This window comes from Drosophila miranda, chromosome 5 (genome assembly GCF_003369915.1).
Source record: "Drosophila miranda strain MSH22 chromosome 5, D.miranda_PacBio2.1, whole genome shotgun sequence".
Taxonomy (NCBI): Eukaryota; Metazoa; Arthropoda; class Insecta; order Diptera; family Drosophilidae; genus Drosophila; species Drosophila miranda.
The window spans coordinates 2,277,210-2,298,744 of record NC_046678.1 but is presented as its reverse complement, the minus strand read 5'-3'; the positions used below and the strand labels follow the sequence as shown (position 1 = coordinate 2,298,744).

The following is a 21,535-nucleotide window of genomic DNA, read 5'->3' as shown; positions in this document are numbered from 1 at the left end:
CCATACGTGCGCCAGGTGTTCCTCAGTGCCATAAGTGTCAGATGTTTGGGCACTCGAAGAATTACTGCAACCGTGCAGTTATTTGTTTGAAGTGCGGCGATAAGCACGACCCTAAGGACTGCCCCAAGAAGCGGGAGGAGGTGCCGAAATGCGCAAATTGTGATGGTCCCCATGTTGCCAGCTACCGTGGCTGTGTGAAGTATAAGGAGTACTGCAACAAAAGAAGAAATGGGTTAGATCAGACCAACAAGATGCTAAATAAACTTTCGATGCCTACCTTACCCGCCACTCAGGGTTTGCGGCGTCCCGCCAGCCACCCGTCATGAACCAGCAGGGATTTCCAGCACTGCAGCAACCTAGCCGCCGGCGAGCGCGCTCTGGCGCAAGAGCTCCTGCTCCTCCAGTTCAAATGAGCAGTTATGCCGATGCACTCCGCACACGGCAACCAGCGAGTCATTCCCAGCCTCTTCCTGGGAGGCAAGTATGGCATTCGGTGCCGCCAGCAGCGACCACAACTGGATTCCAGCCCGTGGCGAGCAGTCAGAGTGTCCGTCCTAGCGATGAGCTCAGCCAGAAACTGGACTATCTCATCACCCTGCTGACTCAGGAGCGGATCCAGCATGCGGCCGCCGCTGCTGAATCTACTCAAAAGCTGGAAGGAAAAATGGATGTGTTAATTGCTCAAATGACAAAGCTTACAGACTGTTTATACGCTAGCATTCAGGCGAATTCATTTGCCAGAAATGTATAATCCTAATGCTAACTACTCTACCCGCCACCACAGCAATCTAAAGATTGTATTTTGGAACGCCTCGGGACTCCGAGGGAAGACAGCTGAACTTGCGGCATTTGCATGCAGACACGAAGTTGACGTTCTGATGGTCTCTGAGTCTCATTTTAAAAACTCAGAGACCTTCAGCGTCAATGGATACTGTACTTACGGTGCCAATCACCCATCTGGGACTGGTCGTGGGGATCCCTGCTCTTAATCAGAGCTGGAATCCTTCATATTGCCCTGCCAAACATAACAACGGACCACATTCAGTGTGCATCCGCTACCCTGACCCTGCCTGATGGTGGCCGACTGGTGGTCTCTTCCATTTACTGCCCCCCAATGCAGGAATGGACTGAGGAGGACTTCTTGGCATTGTTTGGTCAGTTGGGGCCGAGATTTGTTGCTGCTGGCGATTGGAACGCGAAGAACTCGTGGTGGGGAAACGCAAGGGCGTGCAGAAGAGGCGGAAAGCTGCTCAGGGCCGTTCAGGAAAGTAGCTGCAACATCCTGGCTACTGGATCTCCAACCCACTACCCATATAACACTCGGCACACACCATCGGCAATCGACTTCGCGGTCTACAAGGGCGTGAGGGATGAGTTGCTGCATATCTCCCATCTGAATGACCTCTCATCTGATCATCTCCCAATGGTGGTTCAGTTGAGCATGTCTCCAGCGGAGGCGGTGAACAGGAGACGCCTCTTGCCCCCAGGGTCCAGCATTGCGAGGTTCCAATCTTGGCTTGACTCGCACATCCATCTGAATACCGAGCTCAGGTCAGCAGAGGATGTTGATGACGCAGCTAGCATTCTGGAGAGGAACGTGTTGGAGGCAGCTGAACATGCCACAAGCGGTTTGAGGAGGCCCGTCCGACCTAGAGTCCAAGCTGAGTACCAGGTCAGCAATCGCATACGGCTGATGATTGCCACCAAGAGGCGCCTGAGGAATCTACTGAAGCGGAACCATGATCCGGCAGTGCGGCACCTGTACAACATGCTAGCCAACAGGATTCATAAGGAGCTGGAAGCGGACAAAGCCAGACGCGCGGACGCAATCATTGGTTCAATCGATCCCACTGATCGCTACAGCATGGCAAAGCTGTGGAGATTGACCAATGGATTGAAGCGGCAGCCAGCAGCCAACTTGCCTGTCCGAAAGTTTTGCGCCGATGGAGATGACAATTCAGACGATCCCTGGTGTAAGAGCACGGAGGAGAAGGCAGAGTCCTTTGCGAGGCATCTGGAGCAGCGTTTCAAGCCTGTACTGACCAGCGCGGCAGCCGACATACGAGCAATCGAGGAGTCTCTTGAAGAGTTTGGATCCCCTGGTCCCAATTTGAGATTCAGGGCGATCACTCTTCCTGAGATTGAGGCACAAGTCAAGGTACTGAAGGTAAAAAAGGCCCCTGGAATGGACAGGATTGACAATCGGACGATAAAAGCTCTACCCAAGTCTGCTCTCCTGTATTTTGCACTCATATGCAACAGCTCCCTTAGGATTGGTTGCTTTCCTAACAGGTGGAAACACGCGGCAGTTAGTATGATCCCCAAGCCAGGAAAACCCGCCGATAAGTTGGCATCTTATCGCCCCATCAGTCTGCTTTCGGGTCTGTCCAAACTGTTTGAGCGTCTCATTCTGACCAGGATGATGGAAGCTGATGGATTTGTCGAGGCTATTCCAAACCATCAGTTCGGCTTCAGACAGGTGCACGCGGCTGAACACCAATTGGGGAGAGTCTCGAAGTTCATTTTGTCCACATATGAGAACAACCTGTACTGCTCAGCCATCTACATGGACATACAGGAGGCATTCGACCGAGTCTGGCATTCGGGCCTGAAGTACAAGATGAAGCAGCTGTTGCCGGCAGCAATATACAGAGTCTTGTCCCACTACTTGGACGATCGAACTTTCTATGTGGAATGCACAGGCGGAGTCAAGTCAGGGTACAAAAAGATTGCAGCAGGCGTTCCTCAGGGCAGCGTACTTGGGCCAGTTCTATACAATCTGTATACATACGACATGCCGCTTCCTCGCGACAGGGGTATGCTCTTGGCTACCTATGCTGACGACACAGCAATCCTGGCGACTGGCATGAATCAGCTCATGGCTACCCAAAAGCTCAACCGCTTCCTGCTCAGCATCTCCAACTGGGCAAAGCAATGGGGCATCACCATCAATGCCTCCAAAACTGTGCATATAGTGCATACGTTGCGCACGATCCAGCAGCCAGATGATGATTTGCAGCCGCACATCGCCGACCAGCGAATCAGTAGCGTCGCCGTGCACTCATATCTGGGGGTCAAGCTGGACGCCAAGCTACAGTTCCACCTGCACATCAGCAACGTCGTCACAAAGGTCAGGGCAAGGGTCCAAAAACTGCGCTGGCTCCTGAACACAAGCAGCAAATTGAACCTCAAAACCAAGGTAATGCTGTACAAGCAGATGATCGCACCGATCTGGCAGTACACATTGGCCGTATGGGGTCCATTAGCTACCAGCGCAGAATTTGGACGGATCCAGGTTGAGCAGAACAAGACCCTTCGACTGATATGTAACGCTCCATGGTATGTGAGGAATGACACCATCCACAGGGACCTGGAAGTGGACACGGTTGAGGCAGTTTACGAGAGGACGTGCAAGAGGTACACGGGGCAAATGAGATCCCACCACAACATTGAGGCAGCCAAAGTGGTCAATGACCCCTACGTACCGCACCGAATCTCTAGACCCCGGTATTCCGAGTATCTTGCCAAACACCTTCCCAAAGAACTCGCGAAACACGAATGGAACCGAATTGAGATGATCCCTAACCAGCGCCCGTTCACCGAAGAAGACCAAATCAGCCACGACCGGGACCTTGATGACATGCGGAGGATGCTGATCAGGATGGATCGCCCAGTGTCGCCGCCAACAGAGTTCAACTACTACACAGAGGTCATACTGCCAAGACGGAGGCAACTGGAGCCTGCCCCCATAGCCACGATCGATCTGACGGTCAGCAGCAGAAGGCAGCGACTAGAACGATTGGGACTGGCATTGAATGCAGCAATGAACGAGATAGCTGACACACACTCGCGGCACAGCGATAACGGCCAGGTCAATGGAAGCACACTCACACACACGAACACAAATGCCCAGGAACATCAACCACCGCCAGCAACGGGTACAAGAAACACAGAGAATAACAGCCAAAATGTACAGCAGCAATGAAGACTTACCGCCAGCAAAGTCCCGTTCAGCCCCTAAGAATGCAACAACCATGGCTGCCACATTCGTACACAGAAAACACACACGCACGGAAAAAAAAAAAAACACAGAGGCATATGCGAGCGCGACAATTGGCCGTTACGGAATGATCACTCTGCTTAATATCTTCCTAAACCGATTAACTAACGACATAGAAATGGACAACTGCAAATTATTAAAAAGAGTAGAAGACTCATGCGAACGATTGCCAAAAACGCGTCCGAACAAGGCGCTGCTGTTCAAAGCTATGAGCGTTAGCATTTCTGCTGCGCAATTTCTGTCTCCTCCTTCTCCTATAGATCTCGAATTGCCGCCAGTGAACTCCCTGAGAGGAAGAGAGAAGCCAACAACAACTGGAAGGTGGTGGACTTCGGCCATTTCCACTGATGAGACAACGGACCGTTGCGCACATACAAGCGCACATACAAACACTCATCCACACAAACGCTCAACTCAATGCTGGCTGCCCCGGACCAGAGGGCGGAACAGTAACGAAGGAAGAAATGAAGACAGAAACAAAACAAGCAATAGCTCTGGCTGCCCCGGACCAGTGGGCAGAGGAGAAACAAAAACAAGACAAAACAAATAAAAGACAAGACATAGAATAGATAACATATATATGTATATAATCTCCCTTTTCTGCCAATGAAGGCAACCAAAATGTTCCCCTTAATTATAATCTACATTTAAATCTATCTATAGTCTAGAGTATTATGCTTTAGCTCTACCCACTCCCTCTCCCCCCTCTGGCAAACGGACTGTTGCCAAAGTGGAGAGATTTCCCCATATGGACGATTGCGCCGGCAACACTGCCGGCAATGGAGATTTCGTGCTGTTTAAAGCATCGTATTTGCTGCCTACGGCTGCTGTTAGCAACCGTAGACAGCTATTTACATACATTTATATTAAGTAACAGCCTCAACAAATTGTACCTAAAATGCTATATTAAGTATTGGTATAAATAAAGTCCACATAGCGTAACGTAGCCCTGGCTCCCCTAACCTGCTGGACAGGCCAAGGCTCGAGCCGGGTTACGTTACGTTATGATAGTTACGTATCGCCTCCGCTGCATACGACACATCAAAAAACCAAAATCGCCACAAAATCCCCGAAACAATATTGCACATGTATAATTATACACTGTGCAATATTCAGTAAATACATTCCGGGCAACGCGAAGTGTTGTGCCGTTTAGAAGTTTTCAACATACAAATACTACATAACCAAAGTGCCAAAAGTGAAAAAACGTGGGGTAGGCTTCAGCCGCTGCTGACCACCCCCCCCCTCCGCTATATTAACACTTGTGTCTGTTTTGCACCAATAAAGCTACGGAAAACAAACAATGGTACGTAAACCGTGCCCCAAATCCAAAAAGAAGACCAATTTGGCCTCGAGTGCTCCGTGTTCGGACAACGAAATCGATCTTCTCTCCCCCTCGGTACCAATGTCGGGTATATCGCAGAGTGATCTACGCCCCCTTTCCTGTCGCTCGAGCTCATTGGCAGATTTGACCAGCGACATGCCATCAACCTCAGCTGCCGCTGCAGCCAAGTTGATGCAGGCCCCGATCACTGTGAAGCCATTGCTAGCCCCCCCCTCTGCCATGCTGACCAGAGCCTCTGCTGCTACTGCCTCTGCTGCTACTGCCTGTGCTGCCATTCCTGGTGCTGCTGCTAAAGCCACCGCCCCTACTCGCGTAGCTGCCGCCACAGCTAAACGCCCATCAACATCTACAGTTCCTAGTACTGCTCGTGTAGGTGCTGCTCAACGCACGCCAGTTTCTACTGGTGCTGCCCGTGCTGCTGCTGCCTCTACTGCTACCTGTGCCCCTGGCAGTTCTGCCACTGCTGACGCTACCAATCCTACTGCCCTTGCAGCATCCGTGCCGAGCCAGATGACTCTGCACGAGATTCTCAAGGAGCAGCGGGAAAAACTCGCAAAGGAGAGGAAGGTGATGGTCATGCTGAAGGCCGAGTCGGAGGCCCGTAATAAGAAGCGGACGACCACCCTGGCCTCGCCGATTACAAAGGTGTCGGCCAAGATGGTCAAACGGATAGTATCCTCGAAGAGAAGCGGGACCCCAACCAGATGAGTACAACAAATTATTACAATATTCTTTCTGATGCTGATATGGATGTGGATGCTGACTGCAGCGAGGGAGAGACGGAAGCCGAGGAACCTGTTCCACAAACAGGCCCTCTACTTCTCATACCACCCCCCCGCCTGCCCCTACTACTGCGCACGCTAACAATGCTGCTGCTACTGCTGACGCCAAAATTGTGCGGCCAGCCCCCATTTACATTCCTAATGTCACAGATATTTTTCCCCTACTACAGTGCTTTGATAATGCCATTGGCGCTGGTACATATGATACCAGGCCGGCTGCTAATAGGTCTTTAAAGGTAATGTGCCACACCATAGATGGACATAGGGCCTGATCCGGCTCCTAAATGAGGGACAAGGTGTCGAACACCACACGTTTCGCCTGAAAAGCGAGAGGGGAATGCGTATTGTTATACGCCACCTGCACCGCTCCACACCCACAGATTGGGTGCGTGAACAGCTCGGAAGACTCGGATATAAAGTGAGGCATATTGCCAATATCTTTAAAAGGTTTACAAAGGAGCCACTGGACCTATTCGAGGTTGAGCTAGAGCCTCAGGATATTAACAATAACATCTATGAACTAACGGCAATCTGCAGCCAACGGGTCAAGGTGGAGAAGCCCATACGTGCGCCAGGTGTTCCTCAGTGCCATAAGTGTCAGATGTTTGGGCACTCGAAGAATTACTGCAACCGTGCAGTTATTTGTTTGAAGTGCGGCGATAAGCACGACCCTAAGGACTGCCCCAAGAAGCGGGAGGAGGTGCCGAAATGCGCAAATTGTGATGGTCCCCATGTTGCCAGCTACCGTGGCTGTGTGAAGTATAAGGAGTACTGCAACAAAAGAAGAAATGGGTTAGATCAGACCAACAAGATGCTAAATAAACTTTCGATGCCTACCTTACCCGCCACTCAGGGTTTGCGGCGTCCCCGCCAGCCACCCGTCATGAATCAGCAGGGATTTCCAGCACTGCAGCAACCTAGCCGCCGGCGAGCGCGCTCTGGCGCAAGAGCTCCTGCTCCTCCAGTTCAAATGAGCAGTTATGCCGATGCACTCCGCACACGGCAACCAGCGAGTCATTCCCAGCCTCTTCCTGGGAGGCAAGTATGGCATTCGGTGCCGCCAGCAGCGACCACAACTGGATTCCAGCCCGTGGCGAGCAGTCAGAGTGTCCGTCCTAGCGATGAGCTCAGCCAGAAACTGGACTATCTCATCACCCTGCTGACTCAGGAGCGGATCCAGCATGCGGCCGCCGCTGCTGAATCTACTCAAAAGCTGGAAGGAAAAATGGATGTGTTAATTGCTCAAATGACAAAGCTTACAGACTGTTTATACGCTAGCATTCAGGCGAATTCATTTGCCAGAAATGTATAATCCTAATGCTAACTACTCTACCCGCCACCACAGCAATCTAAAGATTGTATTTTGGAACGCCTCGGGACTCCGAGGAAGACAGCTGAACTTGCGGCATTTGCATGCAGACACGAAGTTGACGTTCTGATGGTCTCTGAGTCTCATTTTAAAAACTCAGAGACCTTCAGCGTCAATGGATACTGTACTTACGGTGCCAATCACCCATCTGGGACTGGTCGTGGGGATCCCTGCTCTTAATCAGAGCTGGAATCCTTCATATTGCCCTGCCAAACATAACAACGGACCACATTCAGTGTGCATCCGCTACCCTGACCCTGCCTGATGGTGGCCGACTGGTGGTCTCTTCCATTTACTGCCCCCCAATGCAGGAATGGACTGAGGAGGACTTCTTGGCATTGTTTGGTCAGTTGGGGCCGAGATTTGTTGCTGCTGGCGATTGGAACGCGAAGAACTCGTGGTGGGAAACGCAAGGGCGTGCAGAAGAGGCGGAAAGCTGCTCAGGGCCGTTCAGGAAAGTAGCTGCAACATCCTGGCTACTGGATCTCCAACCCACTACCCATATAACACTCGGCACACACCATCGGCAATCGACTTCGCGGTCTACAAGGGCGTGAGGGATGAGTTGCTGCATATCTCCCATCTGAATGACCTCTCATCTGATCATCTCCCAATGGTGGTTCAGTTGAGCATGTCTCCAGCGGAGGCGGTGAACAGGAGACGCCTCTTGCCCCCAGGGTCCAGCATTGCGAGGTTCCAATCTTGGCTTGACTCGCACATCCATCTGAATACCGAGCTCAGGTCAGCAGAGGATGTTGATGACGCAGCTAGCATTCTGGAGAGGAACGTGTTGGAGGCAGCTGAACATGCCACAAGCGGTTTGAGGAGGCCCGTCCGACCTAGAGTCCAAGCTGAGTACCAGGTCAGCAATCGCATACGGCTGATGATTGCCACCAAGAGGCGCCTGAGGAATCTACTGAAGCGGAACCATGATCCGGCAGTGCGGCACCTGTACAACATGCTAGCCAACAGGATTCATAAGGAGCTGGAAGCGGACAAAGCCAGACGCGCGGACGCAATCATTGGTTCAATCGATCCCACTGATCGCTACAGCATGGCAAAGCTGTGGAGATTGACCAATGGATTGAAGCGGCAGCCAGCAGCCAACTTGCCTGTCCGAAAGTTTTGCGCCGATGGAGATGACAATTCAGACGATCCCTGGTGTAAGAGCACGGAGGAGAAGGCAGAGTCCTTTGCGAGGCATCTGGAGCAGCGTTTCAAGCCTGTACTGACCAGCGCGGCAGCCGACATACGAGCAATCGAGGAGTCTCTTGAAGAGTTTGGATCCCCTGGTCCCAATTTGAGATTCAGGGCGATCACTCTTCCTGAGATTGAGGCACAAGTCAAGGTACTGAAGGTAAAAAAGGCCCCTGGAATGGACAGGATTGACAATCGGACGATAAAAGCTCTACCCAAGTCTGCTCTCCTGTATTTTGCACTCATATGCAACAGCTCCCTTAGGATTGGTTGCTTTCCTAACAGGTGGAAACACGCGGCAGTTAGTATGATCCCCAAGCCAGGAAAACCCGCCGATAAGTTGGCATCTTATCGCCCCATCAGTCTGCTTTCGGTCTGTCCAAACTGTTTGAGCGTCTCATTCTGACCAGGATGATGGAAGCTGATGGATTTGTCGAGGCTATTCCAAACCATCAGTTCGGCTTCAGACAGGTGCACGCGGCTGAACACCAATTGGGGAGAGTCTCGAAGTTCATTTTGTCCACATATGAGAACAACCTGTACTGCTCAGCCATCTACATGGACATACAGGAGGCATTCGACCGAGTCTGGCATTCGGGCCTGAAGTACAAGATGAAGCAGCTGTTGCCGGCAGCAATATACAGAGTCTTGTCCCACTACTTGGACGATCGAACTTTCTATGTGGAATGCACAGGCGGAGTCAAGTCAGGGTACAAAAAGATTGCAGCAGGCGTTCCTCAGGGCAGCGTACTTGGGCCAGTTCTATACAATCTGTATACATACGACATGCCGCTTCCTCGCGACAGGGGTATGCTCTTGGCTACCTATGCTGACGACACAGCAATCCTGGCGACTGGCATGAATCAGCTCATGGCTACCCAAAAGCTCAACCGCTTCCTGCTCAGCATCTCCAACTGGGCAAAGCAATGGGGCATCACCATCAATGCCTCCAAAACTGTGGCATATAGTGCATACGTTGCGCACGATCCAGCAGCCAGATGATGATTTGCAGCCGCACATCGCCGACCAGCGAATCAGTAGCGTCGCCGTGCACTCATATCTGGGGGTCAAGCTGGACGCCAAGCTACAGTTCCACCTGCACATCAGCAACGTCGTCACAAAGGTCAGGGCAAGGGTCCAAAAACTGCGCTGGCTCCTGAACACAAGCAGCAAATTGAACCTCAAAACCAAGGTAATGCTGTACAAGCAGATGATCGCACCGATTCTGGCAGTACACATTGGCCGTATGGGGTCCATTAGCTACCAGCGCAGAATTTGGACGGATCCAGGTTGAGCAGAACAAGACCCTTCGACTGATATGTAACGCTCCATGGTATGTGAGGAATGACACCATCCACAGGGACCTGGAAGTGGACACGGTTGAGGCAGTTTACGAGAGGACGTGCAAGAGGTACACGGGGCAAAATGAGATCCCACCACAACATTGAGGCAGCCAAAGTGGTCAATGACCCCTACGTACCGCACCGAATCTCTAGACCCCGGTATTCCGAGTATCTTGCCAAACACCTTCCCAAAGAACTCGCGAAACACGAATGGAACCGAATTGAGATGATCCCTAACCAGCGCCCGTTCACCGAAGAAGACCAAATCAGCCACGACCGGGACCTTGATGACATGCGGAGGATGCTGATCAGGATGGATCGCCCAGTGTCGCCGCCAACAGAGTTCAACTACTACACAGAGGTCATACTGCCAAGACGGAGGCAACTGGAGCCTGCCCCCATAGCCACGATCGATCTGACGGTCAGCAGCAGAAGGCAGCGACTAGAACGATTGGGACTGGCATTGAATGCAGCAATGAACGAGATAGCTGACACACACTCGCGGCACAGCGATAACGGCCAGGTCAATGGAAGCACACTCACACACACGAACACAAATGCCAGGAACATCAACCACCGCCAGCAACGGGTACAAGAAACACAGAGAATAACAGCCAAAATGTACAGCAGCAATGAAGACTTACCGCCAGCAAAGTCCCGTTCAGCCCCTAAGAATGCAACAACCATGGCTGCCACATTCGTACACAGAAAACACACACGCACGGAAAAAAAAAACACAGAGGCATATGCGAGCGCGACAATTGGCCGTTACGGAATGATCACTCTGCTTAATATCTTCCTAAACCGATTAAACTAACGACATAGAAATGGACAACTGCAAATTATTAAAAGAGTAGAAGACTCATGCGAACGATTGCCAAAAACGCGTCCGAACAAGGCGCTGCTGTTCAAAGCTATGAGCGTTAGCATTTCTGCTGCGCAATTTCTGTCTCCTCCTTCTCCTATAGATCTCGAATTGCCGCCAGTGAACTCCTGAGAGGAAGAGAGAAGCCAACAACAACTGGAAGGTGGTGGACTTCGGCCATTTCCACTGATGAGACAACGGACCGTTGCGCACATACAAGCGCACATACAAACACTCATCCACACAAACGCTCAACTCAATGCTGGCTGCCCCGGACCAGAGGGCGGAACAGTAACGAAGAAGAAATGAAGACAGAAACAAAACAAGCAATAGCTCTGGCTGCCCGGACCAGTGGGCAGAGGAGAAACAAAAACAAGACAAAACAAATAAAAGACAAGACATAGAATAGATAACATATATATGTATATAATCTCCCTTTTCTGCCAATGAAGGCAACCAAAATGTTCCCCTTAATTATAATCTACATTTAAATCTATCTATAGTCTAGAGTATTATGCTTTAGCTCTACCCACTCCCTCTCCCCCCTCTGGCAAACGGACTGTTGCCAAAGTGGAGAGATTTCCCCATATGGACGATTGCGCCGGCAACACTGCCGGCAATGGAGATTTCGTGCTGTTTAAAGCATCGTATTTGCTGCCTACGGCTGCTGTTAGCAACCGTAGACAGCTATTTACATACATTTATATTAAGTAACAGCCTCAACAAATTGTACCTAAAATGCTATATTAAGTATTGGTATAAATAAAGTCCCCATAGCGTAACGTGACTCTGGCTCCCCTAACCTGCTGGATCAGGCCAAGGCTCGAGCTGGGTTACGTTACGTTATGTTAGTTACGTATCGCCTCCGCTGCATTACGACACACAAATATCTTCCTAAACCGATTAACTAACGACATAGAAATGGACAACTGCAAATTATTAAAAAGAGTAGAAGACTCATGCGAACGATTGCCAAAAACGCGTCCGAACAAGGCGCTGCTGTTCAAAGCTATGAGCGTTAGCATTTCTGCTGCGCAATTTCTGTCTCCTCCTTCTCCTATAGATCTCGAATTGCCGCCAGTGAACTCCCTGAGAGGAAGAGAGAAGCCAACAACAACTGGAAGGTGGTGGACTTCGGCCATTTCCACTGATGAGACAACGGACCGTTGCGCACATACAAGCGCACATACAAACACTCATCCACACAAACGCTCAACTCAATGCTGGCTGCCCCGGACCAGAGGGCGGAACAGTAACGAAGGAAGAAATGAAGACAGAAACAAAACAAGCAATAGCTCTGGCTGCCCCGGACCAGTGGGCAGAGGAGAAACAAAAACAAGACAAAACAAATAAAAGACAAGACATAGAATAGATAACATATATATGTATATAATCTCCCTTTTCTGCCAATGAAGGCAACCAAAATGTTCCCCTTAATTATAATCTACATTTAAATCTATCTATAGTCTAGAGTATTATGCTTTAGCTCTACCCACTCCCTCTCCCCCTCTGGCAAACGGACTGTTGCCAAAGTGGAGAGATTTCCCCATATGGACGATTGCGCCGGCAACACTGCCGGCAATGGAGATTTCGTGCTGTTTAAAGCATCGTATTTGCTGCCTACGGCTGCTGTTAGCAACCGTAGACAGCTATTTACATACATTTATATTAAGTAACAGCCTCAACAAATTGTACCTAAAATGCTATATTAAGTATTGGTATAAATAAAGTCCACATAGCGTAACGTAGCCCTGGCTCCCCTAACCTGCTGGACAGGCCAAGGCTCGAGCTTACGTTATTATTATACGTATCGCCTCCGCTGCATACGACACACAAAAAAAAAAATAATTAATTATTAAATAGCCAAAATCGCCACAAAATCCCCGAAACAATATTGCACATGTATAATTATACACTGTGCAATATTCAGTAAATACATTCCGGGCAACGCGAAGTGTTGTGCCGTTTAGAAGTTTTCAACATACAAATACTACATAACCAAAGTGCCAAAAGTGAAAAAACGTGGGGTAGGCTTCAGCCGCTGCTGACCACCCCCCCCCTCCGCTATATTAACACTTGTGTCTGTTTTGCACCAATAAAGCTACGGAAAACAAACAATGGTACGTAAACCGTGCCCCAAATCCAAAAAGAAGACCAATTTGGCCTCGAGTGCTCCGTGTTCGGACAACGAAATCGATCTTCTCTCCCCCTCGGTACCAATGTCGGGTATATCGCAGAGTGATCTACGCCCCCTTTCCTGTCGCTCGAGCTCATTGGCAGATTTGACCAGCGACATGCCATCAACCTCAGCTGCCGCTGCAGCCAAGTTGATGCAGGCCCCGATCACTGTGAAGCCATTGCTAGCCCCCCCCTCTGCCATGCTGACCAGAGCCTCTGCTGCTACTGCCTCTGCTGCTACTGCCTGTGCTGCCATTCCTGGTGCTGCTGCTAAAGCCACCGCCCCTACTCGCGTAGCTGCCGCCACAGCTAAACGCCCATCAACATCTACAGTTCCTAGTACTGCTCGTGTAGGTGCTGCTCAACGCACGCCAGTTTCTACTGGTGCTGCCCGTGCTGCTGCTGCCTCTACTGCTACCTGTGCCCCTGGCAGTTCTGCCACTGCTGACGCTACCAATCCTACTGCCCTTGCAGCATCCGTGCCGAGCCAGATGACTCTGCACGAGATTCTCAAGGAGCAGCGGGAAAAACTCGCAAAGGAGAGGAAGGTGATGGCCATGCTGAAGGCCGAGTCGGAGGCCCGTAATAAGAAGCGGACGACCACCCTGGCCTCGCCGATTACAAAGGTGTCGGCCAAGATGGTCAAACGGATAGTATCCTCGAAGGAGAAGCGGGACCCCAACCAGATGAGTACAACAAATTATTACAATATTCTTTCTGATGCTGATATGGATGTGGATGCTGACTGCAGCGAGGGAGAGACGGAAGCCGAGGAACCTGTTCCCACAAACAGGCCCTCTACTTCTCATACCACCCCCCCGCCTGCCCCTACTACTGCGCACGCTAACAATGCTGCTGCTACTGCTGACGCCAAAATTGTGCGGCCAGCCCCCATTTACATTCCTAATGTCACAGATATTTTTCCCCTACTACAGTGCTTTGATAATGCCATTGGCGCTGGTACATATGATACCAGGCCGGCTGCTAATAGGTCTTTAAAGGTAATGTGCCACACCATAGATGGACATAGGGCCCTGATCCGGCTCCTAAATGAGGGACAAGGTGTCGAACACCACACGTTTCGCCTGAAAAGCGAGAGGGGAATGCGTATTGTTATACGCCACCTGCACCGCTCCACACCCACAGATTGGGTGCGTGAACAGCTCGGAAGACTCGGATATAAAGTGAGGCATATTGCCAATATCTTTAAAAGGTTTACAAAGGAGCCACTGGACCTATTCGAGGTTGAGCTAGAGCCTCAGGAGATTAACAATAACATCTATGAACTAACGGCAATCTGCAGCCAACGGGTCAAGGTGGAGAAGCCCATACGTGCGCCAGGTGTTCCTCAGTGCCATAAGTGTCAGATGTTTGGGCACTCGAAGAATTACTGCAACCGTGCAGTTATTTGTTTGAAGTGCGGCGATAAGCACGACCCTAAGGACTGCCCCAAGAAGCGGGAGGAGGTGCCGAAATGCGCAAATTGTGATGGTCCCCATGTTGCCAGCTACCGTGGCTGTGTGAAGTATAAGGAGTACTGCAACAAAAGAAGAAATGGGTTAGATCAGACCAACAAGATGCTAAATAAACTTTCGATGCCTACCTTACCCGCCACTCAGGGTTTGCGGCGTCCCCGCCAGCCACCCGTCATGAACCAGCAGGGATTTCCAGCACTGCAGCAACCTAGCCGCCGGCGAGCGCGCTCTGGCGCAAGAGCTCCTGCTCCTCCAGTTCAAATGAGCAGTTATGCCGATGCACTCCGCACACGGCAACCAGCGAGTCATTCCCAGCCTCTTCCTGGGAGCAAGTATGGCATTCGGTGCCGCCAGCAGCACCACAACTGGATTCCAGCCCGTGGCGAGCAGTCAGAGTGTCCGTCCTAGCGATGAGCTCAGCCAGAAACTGGACTATCTCATCACCCTGCTGACTCAGGAGCGGATCCAGCATGCGGCCGCCGCTGCTGAATCTATCCAAAAGCTGGAAGGAAAAATGGATGTGTAATTGCTCAAATGACAAAGCTTACAGACTGTTTATACGCTAGCATTCAGGCGAATTCATTTGCCAGAAATGTATAATCCTAATGCTAACTACTCTACCCGCCACCACAGCAATCTAAAGATTGTATTTTGGAACGCCTCGGGACTCGAGGAAGACAGCTGAACTTGCGGCATTTGCATGCAGACACGAAGTTGACGTTCTGATGGTCTCTGAGTCTCATTTTAAAAACTCAGAGACCTTCAGCCGTCAATGGATACTGTACTTACGTGCCAATCACCCATCTGGACTGGTCGTGGGATCCCTGCTCTTAATCAGAGCTGGAATCCTTCATATTGCCCTGCCAAACATAACAACGGACCACATTCAGTGTGCATCCGCTACCCTGACCCTGCCTGATGGTGGCCGACTGGTGGTCTCTTCCATTTACTGCCCCCCAATGAGGAATGGACTGAGGAGGACTTCTTGGCATTGTTTGGTCAGTTGGGCCGAGATTTGTTGCTGCTGGCGATTGGAACGCGAAGAACTCGTTGGTGGGAAACGCAAGGGCGTGCAGAAGAGCGGAAAGCTGCTCAGGGCCGTTCAGGAAAGTAGCTGCAACATCCTGGCTACTGGATCTCCAACCCACTACCCATATAACACTCGGCACACACCATCGCAATCGACTTCGCGGTCTACAAGGGCGTGAGGGATGAGTTGCTGCATATCTCCCATCTGAATGACCTCTCATCTGATCATCTCCCAATGGTGTTCAGTTGAGCATGTCTCCAGCGGAGGCGGTGAACAGGAGACGCCTCTTGCCCCCAGGTCCAGCATTGCGAGGTTCCAATCTTGGCTTGACTCGCACATCCATCTGAATACCGAGCTCAGGTCAGCAGAGGATGTTGATGACGCAGCTAGCATTCTGGAGAGGAACGTGTTGGAGGCAGCTGAACATGCCACAAGCGGTTTGAGGAGGCCCGTCCGACCTAGAGTCCAAGCTGAGTACCAGGTCAGCAATCGCATACGGCTGATGATTGCCACCAAGAGGCGCCTGAGGAATCTACTGAAGCGAACCATGATCCGCAGTGCGGCACCTGTACAACATGCTAGCCAACAGGATTCATAAGGAGCTGGAAGCGGACAAAGCCAGACGCGCGGACGCAATCATTGGTTCAATCGATCCCACTGATCGCTACAGCATGGCAAAGCTGTGGAGATTGACCAATGGATTGAAGCGGCAGCCAGCAGCCAACTTGCCTGTCCGAAAGTTTTGCGCCGATGGAGATGACAATTCAGACGATCCCTGGTGTAAGAGCACGGAGGAGAAGGCAGAGTCCTTTGCGAGGCATCTGGAGCAGCGTTTCAAGCCTGTACTGACCACGCGGCAGCCGACATACGAGCAATCAGGAGTCTCTTGAAGAGTTTGGATCCCCTGGTCCCAATTTGAGATTCAGGGCGATCACTCTTCCTGAGATTGAGGCACAAGTCAAGGTACTGAAGGTTAAAAAAGGCCCCTGGAATGGACAGATTGACAATCGACGATAAAAGCTCTACCCAAGTCTGCTCTCCTGTATTTTGCACTTCATATGCAACAGCTCCCTTAGGATTGGTTGCTTTCCTAACAGGTGGAAACACGCGGCAGTTTAGTATGATCCCCAAGCCAGGAAAACCGCCGATAAGTTGGCATCTTATCGCCCCATCAGTCTGCTTTCGGTCTGTCCAAACTGTTGAGCGTCTCATTCTGACCAGGATGATGGAAGCTGATGGATTTGTCGAGCTATTCCAAACCATCAGTTCGGCTTCAGACAGGTGCACGCGCTGAACACCAATTGGGAGAGTCTCGAAGTTCATTTTGTCCACATATGAGAACAACCTGTACTGCTCAGCCATCTACATGGACATACAGGAGGCATTCGACCGAGTCTGGCATTCGCGCCTGAAGTACAAGATGAAGCAACTGTTGCCGGCAGCAATATACAGAGTCTTGTCCCACTACTTGGACGATCGAACTTCTATGTGGAATGCACAGGCGGAGTCAAGTCAGGGTACAAAAAGATTGCAGCAGGCGTTCCTCAGGCAGCGTACTTGGGCAGTTCTATACAATCTGTTATACATACGACATGCCGCTTCCTCGCGACAGGTATGCTCTTGGCTACTATGCTGACGACACAGCAATCCTGGCGACTGCATGAATCAGCTCATGGCTACCCAAAAGCTCAACCGCTTCCTGCTCAGCATCTCCAACTGGCAAAGCAATGGGGCATCACCAATCAATGCCTCCAAAACTGTGCATATAGTGCATACGTTGCGCACGATCCAGCAGCCAGATGATATTGCAGCCGCACATCGCCGACCAGCGAATCAGTAGGCGTCGCCGTGCACTCATATCTGGGGTCAAGCTGGACGCCAAGCTACAGTTCCACCTGCACATCAGCAACGTCGTCACAAAGGTCAGGGCAAGGTCCAAAAACTGCGCTGGCTCCTGAACACAAGCAGCAAATTGAACCTCAAAACCAAGTAATGCTGTACAAGCAGATGATCGCACCGATCTGGCAGTTACACATTGGCCGTATGGGTCCATTAGCTACCAGCGCAGAATTTGACGGATCCAGTTGAGCAGAACAAGACCCTTCGACTGATATGTAACGCTCCATGTATGTGAGAATGACACCATCCACAGGACTGGAAGTGACACGGTTGAGGCAGTTTACGAGAGGACGTGCAAGAGGTACACGGGGCAAATGAAATCCACCACAACATTGAGCACCAAGTGGTCAATGACCCCTACTACCGCACCGAATCTCTAGACCCGTATTCCGAGTATCTTGCCAAACACCTTCCCAAAGAACTCGCGAAACACGAATGAACCGAATTGAGATGATCCCTAACCAGCGCCCGTTCACCGAGAAGACCAAATCAGCACGACCGGGACCTTGATGACATGCGGGAGGATGCTGATCAGGATGGATCGCCCAGTGTCGCCGCCAACAGAGTTCAACTACTACACAGAGTCATACTGCCAAGACGGAGGCAACTGGAGCCTGCCCCCATAGCCACGATCGATCTGACGGTCAGCACAGAAGGCAGCGACTAGAACGATTGGGACTGCATTGAATGCAGCAATGAACGAGATAGCTGACACACACTCGCGCACAGCGATAACGGCCAGGTCAAATGGAAGCACACTCACACACACGAACACAAATGCCAGGAACATCAACCACCGCAGCAACGGGTACAAGAAACACAGAGAATAACAGCCAAAATGTACAGCAGCAATGAAGACTTACCGCCAGCAAAGTCCCGTTCAGCCCCTAAGAATGCAAACAACCATGGCTGCCACATTCGTACACAGAAAACACACACGCACGGAAAAAAAAAAACACAGAGCATATGCGAGCGCGACAATTGGCCGTACGGAATGATCACTCTGCTTAATATCTTCCTAAACCGATTAACTAACGACATAGAAATGGACAACTGCAATTATTAAAAAGAGTAGAAGACTCATGCGAACGATTGCCAAAAAACGCGTCCGAACAAGGCGCTGCTGTTCAAAGCTATGAGCGTTAGCATTTTCTGCTGCGCAATTTCTGTCTCCTCCTTCTCCTATAGATCTCGAATTGCCGCCATGAACTCCCTGAGAGGAAGAGAGAAGCCAACAACAACTGGAAGGTGGTGGACTTCGGCCATTTCCACTGATGAGACAACGGACCGTTGCGCACATACAAGCGCACATACAAACACTCATCCACACAAACGCTCAACTCAATGCTGGCTGCCCCGGACCAGAGGGCGGAACAGTAACGAAGGAAGAAATGAAGACAGAAACAAAACAAGCAATAGCTCTGGCTGCCCCGGACCAGTGGGCAGAGGAAACAAAAAACAAGACAAAACAAATAAAAGACAAGACATAGAATAGATAACATATATATGTATATAATCTCCCTTTTCTGCCAATGAAGGCAACCAAAATGTTCCCCTTAATTATAATCTACATTTAAATCTATCTATAGTCTAGAGTATTATGCTTTAGCTCTACCCACTCCCTCTCCCCCCTCTGGCAAACGGACTGTTGCCAAAGTGGAGAGATTTCCCCATATGACGATTGCGCCGCAACACTGCCGCAATGGAGATTTCGTGCTGTTTAAAGCATCGTATTTGCTGCCTACGGCTGCTGTTAGCAACCGTAGACAGCTATTTACATACATTTATATTAAGTAACAGCCTCAACAAACTGTACCTAAAATGCTATATTAAGTATTGGTATAAATAAAGTCCCCATAGCGTAACGTAACTCTGGCTCCCTAACCTGCTGGATCAGGCCAAGGCTCGAGCTGGGTTACGTTACGTTATGTTAGTTACGTATCGCCTCCGCTGCATACGACACACAAAAAAAAAAAAAAAAAAACATCAAAAAATTAATTATTAAATAGCCAAAATCGCCACAAAATCCCCGAAACAATATTGCACATGTATAATTATACACTGTGCAATATTCAGTAAATACATTCCGGGCAACGCGAAGTGTTGTGCCGTTTAGAAGTTTTCAACATACAAATACTACATAACCAAAGTGCCAAAAGTGAAAAAACGTGGGTAGGCTTCAGCCGCTGCTGACCACCCCCCCCCTCCGCTATATTAAACACTTGTGTCTGTTTTGCACCAATAAAGCTACGGAAAACAAACAATGGTACGTAAACCGTGCCCCAAATCCAAAAAGAAGACCAATTTGGCCTCGAGTGCTCCGTGTTCGGACAACGAAATCGATCTTCTCTCCCCCTCGGTACCAATGTCGGGTATATCGCAGAGTGATCTACGCCCCCTTTCCTGTCGCTCGAGCTCATTGGCAGATTTGACCAGCGACATGCCATCAACCTCAGCTGCCGCTGCAGCCAAGTTGATGCAGGCCCGATCACTGTGAAGCCATTGCTAGCCCCCCCCTCTGCCATGCTGACCAGAGCCTCTGCTGCTACTGCCTCTGCTGCTACTGCCTGTGCTGCCATTCTGGTGCTGCTGCTAAAGCCACCGCCCCTACTCGCGTAGCTGCCGCCACAGCTAAACGCCCATCAACATCTACAGTTCCTAGTACTGCTCGTGTAGGTGCTGCTCAACGCACGCCAGTTTCTACTGGTGCTGCCCGTGCTGCTGCTGCCTCTACTGCTACCTGTGCCCTGGCAGTTCTGCCACTGCTGACGCTACCAATCCTACTGCCCTTGCAGCATCCGTGCGAGCCAGATGACTCTGCACGAGATTCTCAAGGAGCAGCGGGAAAAACTCGCAAAGGAGAGGAAGGTGATGGCCATGCTGAAGCCGAGTCGGAGGCCCGTAATAAGAAGCGGACGACCACCCTGCCTCGCCGATTACAAAGGTGTCGGCCAAGATGGTCAACGGATAGTATCCTCGAAGAGAAGCGGACCCCAACCAGATGAGTACAACAAATTATTACAATATTCTTCTGATGCTGATATGGATGTGGATGCTGACTGCAGCGAGGAGAGACGGAAGCCGAGGAACCTGTTCCCACAAACAGGCCCTCTACTTCTCATACCACCCCCCCGCCTGCCCCTACTACTGCGCACGCTAACAATGCTGCTGCTACTGCTGACGCCAAAATTGTGCGGCCAGCCCCCATTTACATTCCTAATGTCACAGATATTTTTCCCCTACTACAGTGCTTTGATAATGCCATTGGCGCTGGTACATATGATACCAGGCCGGCTGCTAATAGGTCTTTAAAGGTAATGTGCCACACCATAGATGGACATAGGCCCTGATCCGGCTCCTAAATGAGGGACAAGGTGTCGAACACCACACGTTTCGCCTGAAAAGCGAGAGGGGAATGCGTATTGTTATACGCCACCTGCACCGCTCCACACCCACAGATTGGGTGCGTGAACAGCTCGGAAGACTCGGATATAAAGTGAGGCATATTGCCAATATCTTTAAAAGGTTTACAAAGAGCCACTGGACCTATTCGAGTTGAGCTAGAGCCTCAGGAGATTAACAATAACATCTATGAACTAACGGCAATCTGCAGCCAACGGGTCAAGGTGGAGAAGCCCATACGTGCGCCAGTGTTCCTCAGTGCCATAAGTGTCAGATGTTTGGGCACTCGAAGAATTACTGCAACCGTGCAGTTATTTGTTTGAAGTGCGGCGATAAGCACGACCCTAAGGACTGCCCCAAGAAGCGGGAGGAGGTGCCGAAATGCGCAAATTGTGATGGTCCCCATGTTGCCAGCTACCGTGGCTGTGTGAAGTATAAGAGTACTGCAACAAAAGAAGAAATGGGTTAGATCAGACCAACAAGATGCTAAATAAACTTTCGATGCCTACCTTACCCGCCACTCAGGGTTTGCGGCGTCCCCGCCAGCCACCCGTCATGAACCAGCAGGGATTTCCAGCACTGCAGCAACC

At 50.6% G+C, this 21,535-nt stretch overlaps 1 protein-coding gene across 3 annotated transcripts; it reads right to left on the bottom strand.

Annotated features, from left to right (window-relative positions):
- Window positions 1-310: 310 nt before the first annotated feature.
- On the bottom strand, window positions 311-14,837 carry LOC117189253. Of its 3 annotated transcripts, none has more exons than XM_033394428.1 (3): window positions 14,748-14,837; window positions 7,030-7,400; window positions 311-652 (listed from the first exon to the last, which is right to left on the bottom strand). In XM_033394428.1, exons 2-3 carry the CDS (start codon window positions 7,368-7,370, stop codon window positions 646-648), a joined length of 348 nt encoding a protein of 115 aa, XP_033250319.1. In that variant the 5' UTR covers window positions 7,371-7,400; window positions 14,748-14,837; the 3' UTR covers window positions 311-645. The 3 variants fall into 3 exon arrangements, with proteins under 3 accessions (XP_033250319.1, XP_033250321.1, XP_033250320.1); XM_033394430.1 differs by lacking the exon at window positions 14,748-14,837 and adding an exon at window positions 10,741-10,847; XM_033394429.1 differs by lacking the exon at window positions 14,748-14,837 and having other exon boundaries at window positions 7,030-7,548.
- Window positions 14,838-21,535: the final 6,698 nt, after the last annotated feature.

Excerpts from the sequence above, each read along its gene's own strand:
- LOC117189253 (XM_033394428.1), bottom strand. The coding sequence starts at position 7,370 with ATGCTGGATCCGCTCCTGAGTCAGCAGGGTGATGAGATAGTCCAGTTT.